The sequence below is a fragment of the Ixodes scapularis genome, unplaced genomic scaffold (assembly GCF_016920785.2).
Source record: "Ixodes scapularis isolate PalLabHiFi unplaced genomic scaffold, ASM1692078v2 PGA_scaffold1__304_contigs__length_218370807, whole genome shotgun sequence".
Classification (NCBI taxonomy): domain Eukaryota; kingdom Metazoa; phylum Arthropoda; class Arachnida; order Ixodida; family Ixodidae; genus Ixodes; species Ixodes scapularis.
Window position 1 is genome coordinate 94351706 of NW_024609846.1, and position 23958 is coordinate 94375663.

General features: G+C 46.9%; 1 protein-coding gene across 1 annotated transcript in view; it reads left to right on the forward strand.

Annotated features, from left to right (window-relative positions):
* Positions 1-22264, forward strand: part of LOC8032733 (homeobox protein Hox-A1a-like) — a 76726-nt gene extending 54462 nt beyond the window's left edge. The window contains exons 4-5 of the mRNA XM_040499602.1: positions 2035-2342; positions 21944-22264. Of these exons, the coding sequence (XP_040355536.1) occupies positions 2035-2342; positions 21944-22264 (629 nt within the window). The remainder of the gene's footprint in view (positions 1-2034; positions 2343-21943) is intronic.
* Positions 22265-23958: the final 1694 nt, after the last annotated feature.

Genomic DNA, 23958 nt, shown 5'->3' on the forward strand with positions numbered 1-23958 from the left:
CCAAGTATCCTTGTTTATGAAGTCAATTAAAGTAGAAGTTTGGGCTAGTTGGTATTTCATGATTAAAGATTAAAACAGCGCAAGGACACGGACAAGAACAAGAAGGTAGACAAACAAGGCGCTGACTTACAACTGAATTTTATTCGTTCTAACAGCGAGTATAAATACTGTATTGTCACAACAAACAAACATGAATAAAAAGCTTCACCTGGATGCCACGTGCTCACTAGCCATCGCTATGCACTGTCACTGTTTGTCTAAATAGGAACGTTCCTTATCTGACAAAGATAGTGACGGAATGCTGACACAGTTTTGCCCCAATCTTCCAATTTCCCGCGCCTCAGTTATAAAGTCAGTCAATAACGAGCATAAATCGCGAGGGTTTTGTATCGGACTCATCGTCACGTTTACGCTCATGACTACTTCGTCTAAGGCAAGTAGACCGATTTCAACCCGGTGCCGATGCTCCGATTGGGTTATCACTGCAAGGTATGCAATCACTCCGTGGCATGGGAAGGGTACGAAAACGTCTACGTGCCACCACTCAAGATGCAGCTGTCAAATGACGAGAGCTTACCTGCATAGACTACATTAAGCTGTTCATGTATTACTTCGTTCCAGAAACTCAACTAAAACGCTCCACCGTCTTCGTCCTCGCTATTTCGGGGAGGCAAGGAGATGGCCTGTCATTAGTCACCTCGATTCAACAGGGCAAGTGCCAGTCATACCCAAAATAGCCAAGTCTAGCCAAGTTCCCCCCATACCAACACCACTGCCTACCCACACAGCTGTGCTCCGACACCCAGCCGGTATTTCGTTTTAACCCGCTATAGACGGAGTCGCCGGCACCGCAAAATTCAAAATGACGGCGCCCTAAAAATAATAAAAATGTTTTTAGATAGCGAAGGATAGTCCATAGCGGTACCGGGGTAGCGGTACCGGCGTAGCATAGCGGTACCGGCGTAGCATAGCGGTACCGGAATGCGGTCGTGTATCACTACTGCGTGGTGCACGTTAAAGACCCCCAGGCTAGCAGTCGTACCGCACTGGCTAAACTGCTCATCTACAGTGGGTAACAGTGTCGCCATGTTCTGGCAGACTAAACTCCCGCCGTATAAATAACTAAAGACGAACCTTTTTCTTATTTTTTAATAGTGGTGCGCAAAAAATAATCTAAATCACGCACCAAAACCAGTTGGAATCAGATAATGAGAACGGTAAGGTTCTAGGCAATTGGCGACGTGAGCGATCGAAAGCGTCGCTGTGGTCGGCCCACCACAATTGGCCGAATGCTGACTATGACGTCACCAAAGGGTGTCTCATCAACGGAAATAAGAGGAATGTGAGAATTTCAATTTTGACGGTGTTGGCAGTGTTGTTTTGAGAGTGCTATTATTTTAGGCTTCCACCATGCCCATTACAAACACCACCGAACTTCTTGTTCACAAGGTAATGACGTCACGAAAGGTAACCGAACGAGGGCGCCACCGAAACATCTCGCCGCTAATAACGCTCTGAAGCCCACATTGTGATACTGTGTGTTTGATAGTCTTCTTTATCACTCCCCGAAACTTGTGTTTAATGTCTTTCAAATACATTTAAATGATCGCTCCTTAAAAAGCCACTGAAAAGAAGAAAAACAATTTTCTACTGTCTAATTGGGACACGGGCGTAAAAAAAATATTTTTACGCAAAAAAAAAAACAAAAAAAACTGGAGCAATATTGACGGCGAGAGGTTAATTTTAAATTCTGGCCGCGAAGTGCATGACGTCACGGAATGGTCATTCGCTCTTTCCACCTCAACGTGAAGGGGAAGCCGATCCACCTCTCCTCCTCGTGCCCGAAATGCCGAGAGAGAAGACAAGTGAAAAGGAAATGACTACCGACTGAATCACGTCACGCGCCATGTATTCCATGTATTATATTTCATGTATGCATTCCATGTATTATATTCACATGCATTCCACGTATTATATTCATATGGATATCACGAGAAATGTTGCTAATTACTTTTTGACTTAACCTCGTCGGCGTCTTCCTTTCAGGTTTGGGGCCGGGTCTGAGCGGCGGTGAGCAGTTCGGCCTCGGTCCCGGCCGGAGCCAGCTCCACGGCAGCGCTGGAGGACCCGGAGGCGCCACGGGTCCCTTAGGGTTCCCGCTGCCGGCCACCTTCCCGTGGGCGGCAACGGCCAGGGGCAAGCCCCGGCGCGGCATGATGCGCAGGGCAGTCTTCTCGGACGCCCAGCGGCAGGGTCTCGAGAAGCGCTTCCAAATTCAGAAGTACATCAGCAAGCCGGACAGGAAAAAGCTCGCCGAGAAGCTCGGACTCAAGGACTCGCAGGTGAGCAGAGGCGTCGCAGACGCGGTACTCGAAACTCCGCTTAATTCGAACGAAAATGAGGGTTGCTTTTTTTTGGCGGTTCAAGCCAACACTCTGTTTCACGATACGATGGCAGACCACGGAAGCTGCAATAATCCCGGTGAACCAACGTTTCGGGTCACGATGTCCGTCGAATCAAACCGTCCAACGAGTCTGAGTGTCCATCGAGTTAAAATGGCCATCGAGTCAAAGTGTCCATCCAGTGGCAATGTCCAACAGGTCACGTGATACGCGTGCCAAAACGTCCACCGAGAAAAAAAAATGTCTAACGAGGTCAAAGCGTGTAACTAGACGATAGGAAGTTTTAGTATAGGGGGCCTCGACGCTTTGGGCCCCTCAAGCAGTTTGGGGCGTCCCGCTGCAAGCGCATGCCCAGACGTTGTGCGCGTTCTCTGCGCGACGCTTTACACTGCATGCTCGGGAAACTGAAGAGCCCGTATTACAGACAGTTCCCGTCTGTTCTTTTGGGTCACGTGGTTTGGGCCCCATTTACAGTACGAGCTAGCTGCGAGCAGGTAACGAAAGCCTTGGTCGTCTGCACTGATCTCTATGACAATTGCTGGATCGCGTTTGCCCGCTCCGCGAATGCGGTCACTGGCGGCCATCTTTAGGTAGAGTTATATCACCTCTAGCCAATGTAAGCTGCTGCAGCCGCTATCATCCATCCATGGCAGATAGCGTTTTGGCAGGTGGGTTGGCAGGCTGCGGTCAAAATAGCGTAAGTGATATTGCGTGCTTGATTAAAATTATTTGACGAAACATGTTTTTGAAACCCGGCGTGAACAGTAGTCTGGTTTTTGAGGACCTGGTAAAAGTTTCACGAAATCGCAGCACCGGGAGAAAAGCAGCACAACACGTACCGAAAGTCGCATCGAAAGAAGCATCGAAAGCAGACGACGGTACGGAGTCTGCTTTTGATGCGAGCTGCGCTGCTTTCCCCCGGTGCTGCGCTTTCGTAGAACTTTTGCCGGGTCCTCAAAGATGAGGCTACCGTTCACGCCGGGTTTCAAGAATCTGCTTCGTCGAACAACTTCAGTCAAGCACGAAATGTCACCCACGGTACAGTGTACTAGATCTACGGCTATTTTTATGGCAGCCTGCGGCCATTGCGCTGTTTGCCATATTACTATGGTGGCTAGAGATGATATAACTCTACCTAAAGATGGCCGCCAGTGACCGCATTCCGGTCCATAGGAGGAGCTGGTCAAACGCGATCCAGCAAATAGACATAGAGGTCAGTGGTCGTCTGCAAACACCTCCGCCTTTCCTCCTCACCACGTGAAAACGCAGCGCATGCGCATTTGCAACCAATCGACGCTGGAGGTGCGCACGCCATTACATGGCAAACGTTTCCCGTGGTCTAAGATGGACACCTCTCTTCAGTCTATTAGGCTCTTTACGGGCACGTTTTGTGTAAAGCGCTGGCGCGCTCAGAAAAAGGTGTGATGTCAGTTCGGACAGAACAATTATAGCTGAGTTCATTTGACCAGACTTAGCGGCGGAAGAAAAGGTCAGAGAACCACGGCACTGTCTGAAGTACTGCACCGCCGTACCGCTGACAACGTAAGACAAGCGGGGCGTTGTTCGTCCCGATCACGTTGTTCTCGGGCGGCAGCCAATGAGGTTGCAACGCACGCGCCAATATAAGACTGAAGTTGTATTTAGGATAATCGGTTACTCTTGAAGATTGACACAGGTCGGTGAAACACACCAGACAACGCGCTAACGGTAAGAACTCTCAGTGAAGACAATTTGTTTTTCTTCTCTTTCGCGATTAAGCAGTTAAATAATAAAAAATGAATCAGAGGAACGATGGGGGTTGTAATTATATGTAAACCGCAAACGTGTATAAACAGAAACAAATGAAGGCTATGGACGCATCCCACGCTATATAAACCCACCGCTCCTATTCATGCGTCAGTAACCCCCACCCCCGGAAAAAGGCTTAATATTAACTGCGGTAATAGTTAGTTAGCCGCAGAAGCCCATAAATTCAGTATGGCGCGCGGCTGTTCGCTCTGATGAGCAATAAAGCGTTTAATCGCCGATGGCGAAGAACCCCGCCAAGAAACAAACAGGGTGAAAGGGAATAAACAACACTCCCATTAAGAAGGCCAAAGCAACAACATCTAATAAGAAGGAAGTAAAAGGGCGGCACAGAAGCACCGCAGCGAGCACCTTACCCCCCCCCCCCCCCCCCCCTTCTCCGTCTTTCAACCGATCGCAAAGTTAATCGAGAAACCCGATACAACAGCAGGAACACGTGACCGCTGCCGACCAGGACACAATAGACACTCAAGTTCACTTCGTTGTCCGATATAAGGCAACAAAAACAAAAACAATGAAGATTCTAAAGCAGTTAACAAAGCCCAACAAAAAAAAAAAGAAACAATCAAGAAAGCTAAAGCCTAAGGTACCTTTTTCTCTTTTCCTTTCCTGTTTTAAACGCTCACACCCTCTCTTCCGAGGCGGGCAAAAAAAAGAAAACGCGATGTATCGTGTAACGAGGCCCCTCACATTTTTATTACGCCCGGTTGCCTCATCGGACGGAAGGTAACTCTATTCCGCTGTGGGTGGGGTCAGTGCCGACGCTTTTGCGATGAAGACATTAAGGGGCGGGCAACACCTCCGCCATAATTCATGACGGCGGCGGCGGCCCCGGTTGAGGTGGCGCCCTCTCTTGGAGGGAAGCGACATGAAAAAGAAGCACCAAGATGGCAGGCGATCGTGACCGCTTCGACGATCTATCTGCGCACATGCCGCCACGTTGTTTTATGGAGAAGGGAGACCTGCCTACAAAAGGCCCATAAATATCCACGATAAAGCGTTCCCAAAGCCTCGCCGCCTAGGCCTAACTGGTTCTTCATCTCCTCTCCCGGAGGGCGAACCTCCCTTGCCAGCTTTGGTAGGCTGTGCCGAGAACGCGTTTAAGAGTGAAGAAGATGGACACGCCCACAGCCTTCCATCTTCTTCAGGCATGTCCTTTCTGTTTAAAAATATTGTTATGTTTGTTTGCAGCGCACACGTCGTGCCCGTGACTGAGTGCCTTTGGGATGAAGGAGGCGTTTATTGCGAAACATCTTCATTAAACGTGTACCGCTAAAGAACGCTGTTTTGTTTTCTATATTTTCAAGTGGACACGCGTATCTAGTAAACAACAAATCTAATAGAACAAAAGATTATCTACGTGCACAAAATCAGACACAATCTTATACACATTTTTTTCTTTTTATTTATTGTAATTTTTGATGTAATTTTACGTATTTTCGAGGAATACAAGACATTTAAAACGAAAATAGAGTAATAAACGTCTCCAAACCTATAGACGGGGTCGGTGGCGGTGTGTGTAATCCAAAGCTCGCGCTGCACAACCCTGGTATCGAGTGTTCAATTCCCATTTCCCGTTTCCAATTTCGACGATCTAGCTCAGGGGGTTTCGAAACGTTTTGGCTAAGGTGCCGGATGGGAGACCTGACGCTGTGTCGAGAGCGGGAAAATTTAAGACAATATAAACGAGGAAACACTAAACAAATAAGCCTGAATAAGCATTTTATTACAGAAATAGAATCTATAGAAAAATTCAAAAAGAAATTGAAGATGGATTAATACATTAACTTTATTTTGAAACGTAATAGGTTGCTAATTATGGCACTGTAAAATAATTGTAACAGAGAACTCCCCAGGCATAAATCAAATCGTGTTTGGCAACGAACTCAGCGACGCCATCTGTTGGGCAGCTCCGGCACACTTCTGGTTCACGCATAGATTCTTTTTTTTTTTTCTTTTTTTTTTTACTCGGAACCGGAAGTGGTTGGGGACTATTTGCACACTGGCGCCACCACGTTTCAACTCACGCAAGAAAGAGCGAATACACACGGGGCAGAAGACCGTAATAAGAACGGTAGATCTGGTGATGATAATGTCCAAAGTGATGACACATGACTAAGCACGATACAGATGAGAATTCGCAAAGGAATGTTATCATAGTTGCACAAAAATGCCTGTGATGACAATGAACAATAAATAATCATATGGCAAAAAATCCCGCGTTGTCATGCAGTTTTTTTTTTCTCATTTTTGCTTAAATTTTTGGTCGCACTGTCGGTGCGCGTCGCGGCGTCGTTTCATTAAAGCATGAAAAGATTTCTAACGCGACCCCCCCCCCCCCCTTCCCCCTTCCCTAATCTAAAATTTTTGTCCGTTCGTACATACGTCCGTCCGTCCGTGCCCTGCTAAATTTAGCGGGAAACTTGATGTCACAAGCCCTATACACGAATTCAGTTTCTCAGTTAAATTTAGCGGGAAAATTGATGTCTCGAGCCCTATACACGAATTCTATTTCTCCGCTAAATTTAGCGAGAAGCATTGACGTCACGTGACCTATACATCAATTCAGTTTTCCCGCTAAATTTGGCGGGAAAGTGGCGTCACATAACCTATGTACACCTTGGGGAAACTGGCAACATGTCACCATACACGTCAACTCAGTTTCCCGCCGCGGGAAAATGTACGTCTTGTGGCCAAAATATCAATTCAGTTTCCCCGCTAAATTTAGCGAGAAAATATTCGTCATGTGGCCCACCAGTTCCCTATAGTACCTTGAATGCATTATATGAAACTTTAAGCGCAAAAATCGCTGCCACTTTTTTTTTCGCGCGTTTATTTTTGTTTACATGTAGGAGCTTTTGCAGTACTGGAGCACTGCGAAGATATGTATTATGCAGTAGCCTTGACAACGTAGCGCAAAATAGTTGCCGCCTAGTATAGTGGCAAAGCCACCCAAGTAGAACCACTTGCAGCTCCAATAGTACGACTTGGAGCCGAAATGGCATCATTTGCACACTAAATGGTACTACTTGCATATCAAGTTGTACCTGCAGCTCTGGTAATACGACTTACAGACAAACAGTGCCATTGGCAGGCCAAATGGCAACACTTGATGCCCAGCCCTAGAAAACATATTTTATATGTATAAAAAATGTATTCGTCCAATAAACGCATATGATCAAATAAGATATTATAAGAGCATACAAGAACCATATAAGAACATATTATAACAATATACGATTATATAAGAAGTTATAAGAAACTGAGTTTCTTGTAACTTCTTATATAACCGTATATCGTTCTTACATGGTTCTTGTATGCTCTTTTAAGATATTATTTGATCATATAAGTTCATTGGACGAATCAATTTCTTATACATATAAGATTTTTTGCTTGGTAAATGGTACCACTTGCAGTCCAAGAAGTACTGCCCAAGTGGTACCACTCGCACACCAAGTGAAACCACTTGCAATCCTAGTGGAACCACTTGGAATACCACTTTGTTTTTTACTTGGGGGCTCGCAGACTTTCAGCTTTTTTACGACGCACGGTATATTTACGCGAACCAAAGAACCGGGTTTGCGTATTTGTCTCAGACCCTGTAGACGTTGGTGCCTTTGGTAAAGTGTCAAGTACAGTATACCCTGTACCCTCTTTTTTTTACGGGCAACGCAATAGTGCAAAGCCGCCAATGAATGTGTAGTGCGTTGCTCAGCGAAACAAAAGCGCAAACAAAAAGCAAAGGCCGTCCGCCTGAATGCAACCGTCAGCTACACCTGCTCACATACGCACGCGCCCGCGCATGCGCAGAGGGTGTTTCGTTTTTATTCCGGGCTCGCGGCGCCGGGCTCGACGCCCGCGGAACGAGCTTCTCGTTTACCGCGCGCTTAGAAACACGGCGCATATTCATGAACCCCCTTCGTCGCCAAAGCAGACACACACACAAAAAAAAAAAAACGAAACAAAGACGCAATGGAGGCGAAGCCAAGCGAGCAACCTCCGTCGCGCCGTAAATCCGGGCGCCCCGCCAACGAGACCGCCCTCCCCGAACAAAATGTCTCAATTCCGTCCGCTTCTGCTGGCATGATCGAAACTCTCAACGGGGGGATGCGGCGAACATTTCGCCGGACCCGGGTTTCGACTGGTTCGACCAACCTTCGAATTTTCGGCAAAGTTCGACAAAGTTCGACATAAAGGAAAGTGTTGCCTAACAACTACCCGACAAAAATTTGAGTTTTCGGAAGCAAATAATTTATGAACTATTTTATGATTTTATGAAGGGATTACAAACGTTTACACACCTCAGGCTTTTTTCAGAAAAGGGCTTCTGACCGGTGTAATTTTCAGCATTCGTGCTTTTCTCGCTTAAAAAAAACAAAAAAAAGAACTAGGCAAGCGCGTGCCGGGAAGTGGAGATAGCTGGGCTGTCGATTCTTTATTACACAGTGAGGTTGTGCATGAAAGCAAACACTGTTTACTTATTGGTTACATTAGTCTATTAATGCGGAACTAATAAAAATAATATGCCCCACCAATGTTGCACCTTTTCTCCCAGCTGGTTGTCGTCAACTCGTTTTCAAATTTCCAGAAAAGTCGAAACTATAGTCGAACTTCGCGTTACAAGTTACAAATCGTCGACCCGGAAATTCGGCTGGTTTGCGACGTCCCTTTTGTTAACTGCCTGGCGCACACGCACGAACACACACGCCCACATACACGTACGCGCGCACGCAAATACACATGCGCGCGCACGCACTCTCTCACACGCACCAGACACACATGCACATCCCTACAGACACACGCACGCACACGTAAAGCGAGCCGAACCTGCCGCAGCGTACAGCCCAGCGCACGAGCGCAAGCTCGCACTTGAGACTCCGACACGTTAATTAGAAGGAAAAGAAAAAACGGTATACACTAATCAAGCAAACACCAACAAACAGAACGCGACGGATTGCAGCAAACGCAGCGCCAACGGTAAGTTTAGACGCAAGAGCGCGCGTTCCGTGAGGCAATAATGATTTCACTGTTTTAGCGTCATTATCACTTTTATTGCTGGGCGTGTTTTAGAGAACGGAGCACCATTCCTCCTGCACCCAGAAGACGGCAGATAGCGTGGAGAAGGAAAAGGGGGGAGGGGGGATTGTTTATTAGTTCTCGCGCTTTGGTTAATCGCTCCTCTGCCTCCCGAACGCCACTATGCTCTCCGCCTCCCTCTGCCCCATTCTTGCGTGTCCTCCTCCCCCCTTTTAATGCATCGTTAGTTTTTGCATTATTTTTATATTTTATCGGTTTTATGTATGTGTGTTGTTTGAAAGTCAGCGATAGCTTTCTAAGTATCTCCGTGCTCACGCATGGGCTTGATGCATGTGGTCCGCCTCCGTGTTAAAAACGACTCACAAACAAAGGAAAGGGGCGGGGTGCAGAGAAAATATAGCCGACATCGAAACCTGAGAACGAAGTAATTTACTGTCTTTAGTTTTTATTTTTTTGTATCGACGAATTTTTAATGTATTTTTAGCCCTTCGCACGGTCGCCCGTCCACCATGCAGGTAGCGCTGATCTCATTACGTCATGGCAATGTGTTTTTTTGTTTTTTTAACATAATGCGGCTTGTTTGGTTGTAGGAGAGGTGTAGAATAGACGGTCCTCGGTTGGGTAGTTTGCTGCGTCGCTATTCATATATATTGTCTATTTCTTTGGGGGGGGGGGGGGGGGGGGGTTTAATTGCGGCCGTGTGCTCGATTTTGGTTTTATGACTCCTATCATTGCGCCCACAGGCGCCCGTAAAAACGCCATCGCCCGTCACTACGATTACGACCTTCATTTGCGCAAAATAACGTGTCCGTAAATGTTGTTTTTTTTTTTTTTAGAACACCTCTTTCTTTTATTTTTTAACGAAGTGTGTCCTTAAAGGGAGAAACGCAGAAATAAAAAAAATAACGCAATTCTGAAATAAGAATAACCAACAAGAATGATCATTATGTGCGTCCACATTACTTTAAGGAAATTGGGAAATGTGTATCACGTAGACTCGTAGTGTATCGTAGTGTATGTGTATCACGTAGGTGTCCCCATCTAATGCAAAAACCAGTTCATTCTTTTTTTTTTTTTTTCTATATGACTGGCGCATAGCGGCGAAGATAATGGCGTGTCTTGGGGTCGTCATAATCACCCAATAACAATAATTTTCAATTTATCATCGCAGTAATGATAATAAATATAGGCCCGTTCTAAACGATGTGATCCTCGGTACGAGCTCGTTCGCAAATCGCCCTTGCCACCAACAAAAATATAAACGAAGAAAACGAATCCAACTATGTAAAATAACGTCTAAAATAAAGCCAACGCAAAACTAAATTTGGCGTTGGCATTATTTACGCCACAAAAACAAGTTTTTTTATTGTGTTTTCTTTTTTTTGCGTTGCAAAATATGTCGGACGTTTCATAATTCGTGACTGCTTCACCTCGTTTCGAACCAATTTACTATATAGGGGCGCGAGACTGTGAAAATGACGTAACATACCCTAGTCAGACTGGCAATTAAGTGTGACCGAGGTCACACTTTATGAACTGCTAGCTGTTTAGTTCTCTCGCGTAACAGTATTAGTGGCTCGACTTAATAATACTATACTGGTTGTCAATTCTTCCCATCTGAATACCTGTCTCTTTTGACCGACAGACGGTTAACCCCTCTCTCTTTCTCTTGGTGCTGAAGCAATAAAGCCCACGACCCATGTAAACAATATACCTTTTTTTTTTTTCAAAAGTACGCGTCATCTTGCAGCAGCTGGGCCAATTATCAGACTCCGCCATTGTTTTTGCACGTATACACCGAGCATCTATTGGACACGAGGACTACGTAGGCGCTCGGCCTGAAATCGGCTTAACTCGTACCGCGAACGATTGCTACGTCTGCTTTCGGCGAAGACTCGTGATCCAATCACACGTGTCTACGTTCGGCGAGTGCTCGTGATCCAATCACACGCTTTGTATCCCCCCGATCGCCAATTGCTTACGATCTGTTCTAAACACCAAAATGGTGACGGCGTATAGAGCTACTAAAAAAAGCTTTGCTTTTTAGTAGCCCTATATCCATTCATCCAGCAATCTTAACAGCAAAGTAGCACGTGACTGCCAAGTGATTACTCGTGTTCGAAATAATTCTAAGCGGTAAACGATCCCGTACCACGTAGAACCATCTGCGAGCTGAACTGCCGATTTTTTAGAGGTGCGCACAGAAAACGGCACTGTATTTATATGTTTATTTACTCTAAAGGCCTTATACTGTATTACGCTAGAGGGAGGGGGGGTAGGGGGGGGGGGGGGGGTTGGGTTCTAGAACAAAAATTGATGTACGACGTGTCCCAAGAACAATTTATATTTTTGATATAATTTTATTATTGCGAGAGTAAATTAGGAATTGCCGAACGCTCAGTCTCCGTCCAGGTGTAGCCCTAGCAGGTCAAAACCAGGCGCCAAAGTTTCAGAGGCAACCGTCACCTTCTTCGAAAGTTATAAGAGATTCTTTGAAAATGTCGATGGGAAAATGAGGGCCCATTTTTGCCCGTTTTCGGTAACTGGCCACCTAGAGCTTCATGCAATGTAGAGCTCTCTGTCGGCCGCCATTTTTTTCCATCAAATATTTCATAGAATTCTTTCTACACTTTTGAATAAAACAACAATTAGTGCTCAAAATTTGTCGTCTGGTCCTGACCGCCAGCGCTCATTTCGGTGGCAAATGACCGTTCAGCAATGGCGCAGTTTATTTTTGCGATAAAAAAACAAAACAAAAACAAAAAAACTTGTCATTGTTTTGGGGAGCACACTCTGTATACAATAAACGAAGTCCAATTTGCTCGAAAAACCTAAACAGCAAGATTGGTGCAGTCGCACACGAGTAAAATGAATTTTCAATTATCGTCTTCTGCGCGCCGCCATCTTTGCTTACTAGACTGCGGTACGTACTGTCGAGAGCGGTTATAATGAAGTCGGGTATAACGAAATAGCGGCTACAGCGAAGCGATCACAATTTTCCATTCCCTTTTTCACTTCGCCGAAGTCTGTTATAGCAAAATAGCGGCTACAGCGAAGCGATCTTGATTTCCCATTCCCTTTTGCGCTTCGTCATAACCGAATTCGGTTATAACGAAATAGCGGATATAGCGAAATGATGTCCGATTCCCCTTGACTTCGTTATAACAGGTCTCAACAGTATTCCCTCTTGCGCGGAATTTCTGACGCCACCATGGCGTCCACAGCTAAGACACTCGGCATTTTTAGTCTGTGTGATAAGCGCTGGGAAGATGTATAGAAATTTAAGCACAGACTTGAGAACATAATTCCACAAAATGCTAAAATTAAAAAAAAAATTGTCAGAAACAATTTTTTGAAAAAAGCTGTAAACAACACTTGAGATATCTGATGGTAACTTGTTTTGCACTGCCGATGACTCCATCATCGGGAACGCCAAAGCGAGAAAATATACATGTGTAGAAAGAACAAAGGTCGAACAGAGATTCGGACCAAGTATACGGGACAAAAATGAAAGACAGAAAAACGAGAGAGGAGCATAAAGATACCACGGCACCGAGGGTAACGATTTCCACAAACATCACCAGGGAATTGAAAATTCTTACGGCAAACCCGTAAAGTATGGCTTCGCCGCAATACCACCCTGTAATGCGGCGAAGACCAAACTGCCGCAGCCTCTTCGACATCGCGCCTTCGCTCCGCCTTCTCAAACCTAAAAAAAAGAAATAAGTTAAAAAAAAAATAAGAAAGCGCGAGACGGGTTACTGCGTGCAATAAAAGGAACTCCGTTTTTCCCAGTCTCTTACCATGAATAAAACATGTTCTCGCCGATTGCTCCAGTCGCGTGTAGTTGAGGTCCAACTCGATCCTCGGAACCCGCCGCCAAACAAACAAATTTACGCGCGCAAAACTAAACAAGAAGTGATCAGAACCCAACACCGCTCCTTGCAACCAAGTAATATCAATAACAGCATGAAGGAACTCTGATATGTTCCTACAGGAATGGAAACATACGACACACTCACACAAACAGCCACCATATGCACATACGCACACACACGCTTTCCCACACACAAACACACACGCGCACACCCCCCCCCCCCCCCCCCCCAAAAAAAAAAGTATACTTATACGGCGATCCAGCATTCCTCAAAAATACTGCGTTTGGCTGAAACTTAAAGACCACAAACGAAACAAATTTCGGAAAACAGTAAATAAAAGACAGAAGCGAATAAACACACGACTCGACGAATTTCATATCGGAGTCTCCACCAAGAACGCTTCGCTAGTCGCTTGCCGAAGTCCGGGGCTCCCTCCTTGTGGTCGCACTCGTCGACTCAGAAGTGCGGCCGCTTCACCCTCATGCTCGTGAAATGTCAGGATTCTCCACTCTTCTTCCAGTACGAGTCTCTTAGTGTGTGTGGTACTACAGACCCTCGGCGCAAGAACCCGCCGCCGTCCGTGGAACGCATCTACGACGCAGAGTTGGTTATGTGCGACGTGGGTGCGTTTCCCCACCCCGAGATGGCGCTTCGGTCGAAGTGTGTGTATGTGTGTGCCGCGCGAAAACTGCGGCCGCGGTGAATTATTCATGCAACCCGGCGCGAATTCGCTGTGAAGGCCCTTCTTTCGCGTCGGAGGGCAGTGGAGGGAGGATCTGTTTATGATTTTTACCCTCTGCTGTGCACATGAGCGTATACACGCGTGGTGCATGCACATATTGAATCGCACAAACATTCATACACGTACGCGCATGCAGACTGGCTGCGTCGATTTTCAGAGGCGTTCCTTACTTATTTTTTCTTGTCTCGTTTTCAAAATGGCGTCGCCCGCTGGCGCTGGCAGTTTTTCGCGGGGTCTGAGCTTTCTGGATTTTATGTATATAGGTGTCGCGTGATTTGACGTCAACCAGTCAGTGCATAGGATCTAGTGTGATATGAGTACGTAAAGCCGTAATCGCGTTAGCTGCATATTTCTGTTATATGTTACTGCTCTACTTATCCCTCTTAAAATTATGCATATAGGTGTCGCGTGATTTGACGTGAGCCAGTCGGTGCGTAGGATCTAGTGTGATATGAGTACTTACAGCCGTAATCGCGTTAGCTGCATATTTCTGTCATATGTTACTGCTCTACTTATCCCTCTTAAAATTAAGTATTACAAAAAAACATGAAAAACGCCAATCGTTGAAAATGTTTTGTAAGTATTGGACACGACAAGTTGGTTCCCTGCAAAGCTCCATTTGCGAATTGTCACCGTACAAGGTGCAGACACCAAACTCCGCGCTCAGTCGATGCGCCGTGAGCAGTGAACTTACGGACAAGCAAACTGACTGCGACTGCGAACAAGAAAGTTTTTAGCCACAGAGTTTCCCAGCTGATCATGAGTATGATCCTTTAATAAAATGACGAAATTCCGAAATTACAATTAAATAAAAAAAGGCTATCATTATGAACGAGGGTTGCAAGGTGCAGAAAACTCGATCACTATCGGAGATTTTCATCACGTGTTTCCGAACCCACTCTCACTGTTTCGGCTTTAGACCGCCAGGTGCTGGGGATGTCTGATTCGCTCGAGAAGGCTGGCGAGTGAACCTGCCGCCAGAGCTTTCTGTTCTAGCCGCTAGGGGCCGTCGATTTCGCTAATATCGCCAATAGCTTTAAGAATTAAAAAGAAAAAACTACCGGAATTACAATTTGCCACCCTTATAATCGCTTCCGACCAACCGAATGAAAGATATATTTTATTGATTTACAAAGAAACCAACATGTCCGCCTGGCCCTATTGCAATGGGTGTTTTGTTTTTGTTTAAGTTTTTATCAAACTGGACTGGAGTGTAACTAAAAAACGTTGTCTATAAGGCGCAGGTTGAAACATAAATGTTAAACACAATTTGGAAAAAGTCGTCAAGAACACATTTGTAGCGAGCTGATTCCACTCTTCAATAGCTCTCGGATTTAAACAGGGGACACACACACACACGAACACGGACAGACATACATACACGCAACGTGAGTGTGTGTGTGTGTGTCTGAGATCAGAATTTTTTGGAAGCTTCGTTTGTTCGCAACTGTCACGCTAATCTCGAGCCACAAGCAGCCTGATCTTCTGGTTCCTTTCGCTCGATGGAAACGAAATGCGATGTCAGGGCGCGTTACACACCCCGCTAGAAACGGGGCTGGGTAAAGGCAGACAGCGCCATCTGTGACTAAGAGCGCGAGGCCCGTAACGCGATACCCCACGCCGTCTGCCGCGTTTCCCGAAAACCCGGGTACAGCCTCGTGTTTGCAGAGCCCGTCGAAAACTGAAACCTGATCGGTCCTTTTTTTCCCCTTCGTACGGGCAATGGGGAACGAGGTCTAAACACTCCCCAAGCTGACAGTGCGGTGGAACCTACGTGCTCGTTAAACAGTCCATTTTTGGTCACGTGATCACACTCCCGTCCTCACACCCACTTGCATAGAGCGGGGTCAGGAAATCGGCAGTTGGTTTGTCCGGCGAGCGCGTAGCTCCCCCAGCACTGTCAGCTTAGGCGTGATTGGAGGCTGAGCGCGGTGATCACCCGTGACAGACGAGCTGAACGAGATCATAAATGGCGCCTTCCGTTATGTGCGTTTAGAACGGGTCATATTGCATGAAGAAGTGAATCTTGAAGATACAAGAAAGGAGGATGAGTTCCTTGATCTTTGACGTGTTGGCATTAAACGCGATATTTAGAAAAATAGAAAGAAAAAAAAAACGGATGTGCGAGTTTACACGGCTGTCGTACAAATTATCGTCACGAAAAGAGTATGGCGATGGCGCCTGTTGTGAAGTGAGTTTGTGGATGGAGATACGTGCATACACTCGCTTAAGTGGATCATTAAAAAAAGAAAAACTTAATTTTTTGGCAGTTGTTTGGCGACACCTATCGGCGAGCCAGGAAGAGTTTCGATGGCCTTCTCAAAAACGTTCAACCAGCTACTACGCGTTGATGACGTCATAGCCTGATGACGTCATAGAAGTGTCATACTCTCGCCAGTCGCGATCCTGGCGGCGTCCTAACAGCTGTGGTGGATGTGGCAGACGCCTGTTCTGCTTCAGGTCGCTCTCCAGTGTGACAGTCCACGGAAGCTTCGGCAGCAAGAAGTTTAGACGCCGTGACGACAGCGACACTCGCGTTAGATTGTGCTACTCGCACCTTCTCGTTAGCATTGCTACGACCAACCGCCAGGGTCGCGACATGCAACAGCATGACACTTCGGCTTCTGTGACGTCATTTGTTGCCACCTCGGGAGAACTTTGGATGTGTGGGCAGCAGAGGACGCTAAACACACCAGTCATCCAATGTCATCCATCATTTACCCAATCCCACGCCTCGTACTAGAGAAGGCTGAATGGATGAATGCTAAAAGCTGTACCCTTTATATCGGGCGGCAGCTTGCGCCACCTAGCCGAGTTGTACGTCTAGAAATGGGCATGACCGCCAGTGTTGCTTGACGTGGTTTTCAAAAAGGGTTGTTACAATTGAAACGCAGTGCTGTCCCCGGCTCCAGACTGGGGGTTACCGAAAATGGCCAACGGCTGCGTGTGCTACAACTACGGATGCACATATAGGCAACTTCGGAGGAAGCCCATTTACGCGAAAGGCGCTTTGGAAACGTTCCTTTTGTGCGGTCTTACGTTTCAGTTAATATCGGTGCTCGCAATTCCGGCCCGCGCGTTTGCGAGCGCTGAATAATATTCAGGGGCAACGAAGTCATCCCGTATTGAAAGCGCTGGGCGAAACGCCACGCATAATTTCCTCGTAACTTAACACCGAATAACGTAGTAAAAAAAAAAAAAAGGATGGAGCTTCCAGGAGTTCCCGCGAAACGGCGTCAAACGCAGGTGTCGCCATCTGGTGCGGCAAAAACGAAAACCAAAGGCCTAATGAGGCGGTCCTTGATGACGTTGGAGCTCGTTTACCGTCCATGATTCACAGTTCATCGAGCAGACAAGCCGATCCAATCCACAAGAAAAAAAAAAAAGAAAAGAGAGAAAAACCGTTATAACCTCGAAAACGAAACTGCGAACGCTCCGATTTTCCGCATCGGCTTGGCTACGACGCTTTGCATCGCAAAGCGATTGACGCTTAGATTCGCGGCGTATGCATAAGTTAGTTTCATTACCTTTATTTGCCATCGCCTGATGCTCGTCGGGAACCTGAATTCGTTTTCGCGCACCGAGGCGTACGGGACTGCGGCAGCAATCCGAACTTTGTCGCCGATAGACCTTTAACCGAATTGCCCAAGTTGCAAGGGGCATGCTTGCGAGTCAGGTTGCGTGCGCTGCACGTGTTCAGGTCTGCAAAATTATCAATAAAAGCAAGAAAAAAAAACACCTAAAAGGAGTTTTTCTTTTTGCGTGCGCGTTTGTCAGCGCTTTGATTTTAGTTACTAAATGCGATAGCATTTTTTTGAAGGGGCGGTGTAATGGTAGTGAGTTTGAATGTTTTTTTCGCTTTACACAAGCTCAATGGCACTATCTCACGGACAACTTTCTATGGATATGCAGTCCAGGCTATAGACGCACGTGCGCTCGTGCTTCTTCAGCGCCGATCAAAGCTGCGCACGCCCACTCTTCACCTATCCTGAGATGCCACAAAAAAGTTGTTCGCGAGTAAATTCGCACGCAACGCTATTGACTAAAACGCTTCCCTGTCGCGGGGTAAATTAATAAAAAAAAAAAAGCTGTCTTTGTTATTTTTTTCCCCCTTTTGCAAAGCCCGATAACGTAACACGTGTATCCCAATGTTGACGTAAACCCCGGCGAATACTGTTGCCTCTTTTGTTCCGATAGCCGGAAAGTTAGTCAGCCCCAAATGTGCGTCTGGTGTCTACACCGTGGATAAGAAATGTAGCCGGTGCAACACTATATAATGCTAAGGCCGTGCTTAATGTGCACCACTGACACGAGCCCGCGCCGCTACTATACTGATTCAGATCGAAACGGGCACGGGTGGAGATTAAAGTAACACCACGTAGAAAACGATGCAAGGCAACTGGCACGACGCTATAGCACGTAGTGTCGCCATGACGACGCTACGTGCTATATAGCGGAGTGTGGTTTTTACGATATTTGGTTTTCTGAGAAAGAAGCGGAGCTTTTTGTCATTTGAAACATGTATGCGAATATATATATATATATATATATATATATATATATATATATATATAATTCACTTGCAAAACAAGAAAAAAAAAGAAAAGATGGTGTTCACGTTGCTCAGCAGCCGCGTATTTCAGCGACACCCATGTAGTGATATCCTATAAAGAAAGGATCTTGTGCTATTTGCTCTTTGTAAAATAGCCCTTTTAGCAGTTTCGTCGTGAGCTTTGTTTTATTTGTACAACGACTTTGGGTTTATACCTAGTGTGATTACAGGATTTAAAATACCATCATCATGCCAACACACCGGAAACCTTTTAATACAACTAGGAACCAAGCGCACCGTTGCCATGTCGCTCAACTCAATCGGGAAGTATCAGAGTTCAATATGTCTCGAAGGAAATTCTTTTCGTACGGGTAGTTTGGGCTTTCCTGACTATTTTTATGCTGGAATTACGAGAAAGTACTCGCGTCTTAAAGGAATGCTGAACTGAAATCTGGATTCCACAAAACACGGTGGCAGAAGCGTGCAACGGGACGCTACAAACACCGAAACATCACTCATACAGCGACATCTCGAATGGATGAGAGTATTTTTCTGAAAAAAGGAGGCGCATCTCACATATATGTTGACGTCGTTTCTCCGAGACGAGTCGAGAAGGAGAGGAAACGGCGTCGCGTCTTCTCCGCATCGCCACTTTGAGGTGGCAAAGCGAAGAGAGGAGGAAACGAGATATGTTGACGTCACGCGCCTTGTCGGGCTCGTTCAATCTCAACCTCTTTTTCCAAATTAAAGTACGGCCGTCCATTCGAGATATAGCCTTACGAGTAGTGTCGTACGGATTGTAGCGTTTCGCCTACTTCTCCGACATTGTTTTCTGAAATCCAAATTTCGCTTCACCATCCCTTTGACGATATGTAATACAAAACAATCCTCGACCTGAAAAAAAAAAAAAAATTTACTGCCGGTTAGTGCGAAATATGTTAAAACGTCATAGGAGCAGAGCTATACCTTTCCAGCGGAAACGAATGGACGACGAGAGGTCATTATTCATGGAGCACGCAGCGTTCGAGGCATATATGGCGACGGGAGCTCTCACAATCACGTGACACCTACGGTCCACGTCCCAGAGAGTCGCGGGCCCGTGTCTGAGACCCAATGCAGCTCCTGTGCGAACACTCGGCACGAGAACATGATATGAGCAGGGCTCAAGACCCGCGCGGATAGGAAACGAGCATATTAGGATGGGCCGGGGCTAAGGGGGCGGCCAGCTAGGGCTAATGACGTTCCTACTCTCCCCTTCCCTTCCCCCCCCCCCCCCTTTCAGACACACACACGTAGACATTCAGCAAACACTCGCTTGCGAGGGAACGGCGTTTACAGTAAGCCACTTTCTCGGCGGCGCGCGCAATTCGTCGCAGCGCGTGCGTGGCGGAAGTTGGGGCTCGTTTGGGTGAGGGAGGAGCAGAAAATCGTTTAATTAGCGAGCTCTAGCGGCGGACCCGCTGGCGACGTCGACAACGTCGACCGCCGTAAATGTTGCGCCTGCAGGAAGACTCCCGGCTCTGCCGATGACACGCGCAAGCATGGGGTGCCGCGAAGGCGCGCTGAATCGGCGCTTTTAGGCTCGAAAGAGCAGCGCGCGCGCTGCTGTTTCGTGAGAGGTTTTATTCGTGTTAGGGGGCGTATTTTGCGCGTGAGTTCTTTTGCAAATTGTGAGCAACTGTGCGTCGATTGTGGGCAACTGTGTCCAAACAGTCGCTTTTGAGTTGTAGGTAATTGGGATTATCGAAATCGCTTGAAGACTACTTACGGGCGCCTGTACGGTCCTGCGGTTTCTAACAGGTTACGAAACGCCGGATGTGGTGAATCTCATTGGCTACCGAACGATTACGTCGCTCGGCAGCCAATGAGATCGCAGCATTTGCCGATGAAAACCTCGAAGAGCCAATCGCGAAGCGAGAAACGTCACGCATAACGGGGCGCACCCCGCGTTCCTTAAACTGTCGGTGACCATTTACACGTGAGCATCTTTCGTGTGTATGCGGGTGTATATCAGATCTGTCCGTATACGCGTCTGCGTGTTCGAGGCACCGGACCGCCCGGTCCAATCACGAACCAGTTAGAAACCACGTGATGTGTGTATTCATTAAGCGCGAGTATACGCACACGTCGAAAACTCCGATAGACGCAAGTTAACCGGGACCAAAATTACCGATCGTCCTTCACCAGATCAATCTCAGCGTTCTTTCCAATATGCTTATACTATAGATAGTTTTAGAATAGGTTGCTCCGACGCCTTGTGTTTTCCCGAGCAGCTTGGGGTGTCAAACTGCGCAAGCGCGGTGCGAAGCCCCAAGTTGTTTGGGAGGGCCCAGAGCATCGGGGAAACCTCGTCTGAAACACGCCAATATTGCCACGCTCGTCGGCGAGCGACCGCGTGCGTGGCCGAGTGGTTACCGTGCTTGACTGTCGCGCGGAAAGTCTGGGTTCGATTCCAGTCAGTGGAATGCTCTTTTATTTGTTCTTTCAACATTGCGTTCTAGTGTGTTCGAGAACATTCTCGTATGATCGAGTTCTTAATGTTCCAGTCGCCGAACAATCTAGGCCGATTGTTCCAGAACCCAACGCGCGTACATAAGGGACTCCGCGTGCTGATCTGCGGTCAGTTTCGCCCCAGCGTTAGACTCTGCTGCTACGTCGACTTCGACGCCCGCGACGCTCTGTTATTATCTTTTGTACCCTTTTATTTTTAGTACAAGTTCGCTACATTAAACGTTTATTTCTTCCTGTGTATTTATTGTTTTTGGTCACCACCCGTGACAATATCACGCAGTTCGCGCGCGACTCAGTGCAAACGACCCATTTTGAAAAATTGGGGGTTCGAGAGCTATTGACGAACCCGTACACTATAACGCCGAGCGAAGAGCATTTGCTCTCTTCTGTATATGATGCTCACGCGCAGAACTCCTCCCTTCGAACCGTTACTTCGATCAGTGGTCTATTATGGTCCCGCCACATTAGGGCGACATCAACTGAACTTTGTCCGTCGACGAAAAACAAAATCAAATTTTTTTCGTGAATCGAGTTATTTTTTTTTTATCGTATATGTTCTAAAAATGCTAAATTGTAGTATAAGCAGAAAAAAAAAAACGGGGCTGTTTCCGCGGTAATTCTCTGCAGGCTACGCAATAGCATTGCTTGTCTTTAAATGAAGTTTACATTGCGCTCACTAAATGAAGGGTAACTAAACATAAAATGGCCGCACATTTTTATTCAGTAAAGAGGGTCTGTTTTTCTGCTTCCTTCCTTTCTTTACTTCTTTACCTGCTAAACGCTCAGCCGTCATGACGACGGCATTTTCTATGCCTCGTTTGAAGGTCATACGCTGTTCTCTTTCCTTTTTCGTGCGTCTCGTTGTCCCGAAAAACACGCAGGGCAGTTAATAAAATATACGCTTTTGTATTCAGAAAGTCCACAGTGAAAAGGTGCATTGCAGGTGTCAGTGATCAATGGCATTTTGGCGCTAAGCGCCAGCGAAGATTCACCGGATTTTATGTTCTCCCCGCAGGTGAAGATCTGGTTCCAGAACCGGCGGATGAAGTGGCGCAACTCCAAGGAGCGCGAGCTGCTCTCCAGCGGTGGCTCCAGGGAGCAGACGCTGCCGACCAAGAGCAACCCCAACCCGGACCTCAGCGACGTGTCGTCGCCGTCCCTGCACCCGTCCTCGACGACGGGAAACGGAGCGTCGTCGCAGGGCCCTACGTCGCCGCACCAGGCGCCCACGGCGGCCGCCAGCCTCGCCGAACACCTCCTCAGGGCGTCCAGGGACGAGGACGACCGCCAGTCAGCGGGCGATTCCGACGAAGACGTCGAGATCAAGGTGCTCTGAGGACGGGACAGCCGGTGCTTCGACGCGGATGCACGCTCCGATGTAGTGGTGATGGAGTCAGGCTCGCGCTGCCGAGCTTCGTGAAGCTATGGAGGCTGGCGGTGGTCTATGGAGTCTGCAGATTGTGAAGCTACAGAGACTGGCGGTGGTGTATAGTTGGTAGAGGTCATTGACCTCTATAGCTCGGGAGGCTCTAAGGACTGGTGGTGGCGTATGGTGTTCAGAGGTCAGCGACTTGTACAGCTAGTGAGGCCATGGAAACTGGCAGTGGTGTCTGTTCAGAGGTCAGTAACCTCTACATAGCTCGTGAGGCTGCAAAGACTGGAGGTGGTGTATGAAGTTTAGAGGTCAGTGACCTCTACAGCTCGTAAGGCTCTAAAGACCGGCGGTGGTGCGTGGTGTTTAGCAATGAGTGACCTCTGTAGCTCGTGGAGCTGTGAGGACCGGCGGTGGTGTATGGTGTTTAGAAGTTGGTGACATTGGAATCTTCGTGCCAAAAGAAAGAAAAAAAAAAAAGAAGCGTCCTTTCCGAACGGGTATACAGAATTTTTATTTGCATAGACTACGAGTAAAGTTGTGTCAGTGCTGAATCCTCTTTTGTTTTGGCGGTATGCCCTAGGATAATCAACTCACATGACGTCATGACAAAGAGGGGGTTAGCTACTGGTGGCTGCGCGCCAACTTAATTTCGGTTCGGGTCTACGAGACCAGTTGACCTCAGGTGCTGCGGTGCTTTTATGGATCTATTGTATTCTATCGGTCACGTGACTGAAGTGCTCTACCATGTGTACACCTGCGACATAAAACCCTGGGAAGGCTAAAGCAGGCCGCGCCCTTGTCTTTGGAATGTGCCCTTAACGTAAACTTTCAGCACGCCAGGTTAGCGCCTTGAACAACTTTTAACTCACGGTTACAACCCCGGAACCACATGTGGTGCATAATTGCCAATGAAAAAGCTTTGATATAGACAAAACGTGCACCGCCTTCGATTGACGGTTTCATACTATGAAAGACAGACAAACTATTCAGTTTAACGCTACCGCGTGCATTAAAAAAAAAGAGAAGGGGTACATTCCTATTTTAGCAGTCCAGTGACTTATAAGAGTTTAAACCAAAACTAGAAGATATCGCAAATCAAAACAGATTCAAGAACAAACCGTTTGCATAGTCGTTTGTACACCAGTTGACACGTTCCCTGTTGTCAATTTTTAAATTTTATTTTCTCTCTGCTTTGATTCCGTTCGCGATGAGCACTGAAAAATTAAAAAAAAAAAAAGACTTATAAGTGCGCCAAAGCTAAACCCGCTTTTGGGCATAGCGATGAACGCGAAGAACAATTGACAACATACCGGTCACAATGGCTTCTCTTCTCCCAGTAATGTAGTGCTGTCGGCGTGGTTAGGACTCGCAGAAAAACGGCCTGACAAAACAAAATCAAAGTTGGTTATTTTTTTTTTTTTTTTCCCGAGATGAACGATAAACTTTTAGCCGTCACAAGGGGCGACATACCAAAAAGCATGGCAGCAAATCCACGCAAAGGACGAAAATGGCGTCACCCCCTTCGAGTCGTCACCTACAACTCCCGCTTCCAAAAACTCTCGCGCACAAGTAGGAAAGAAAAAGTGGCCCTTGTTTGGGTTTTTACTTATCACGTGACACCAGCAACAGCGTGAACGACGATGACGTCACGAGAG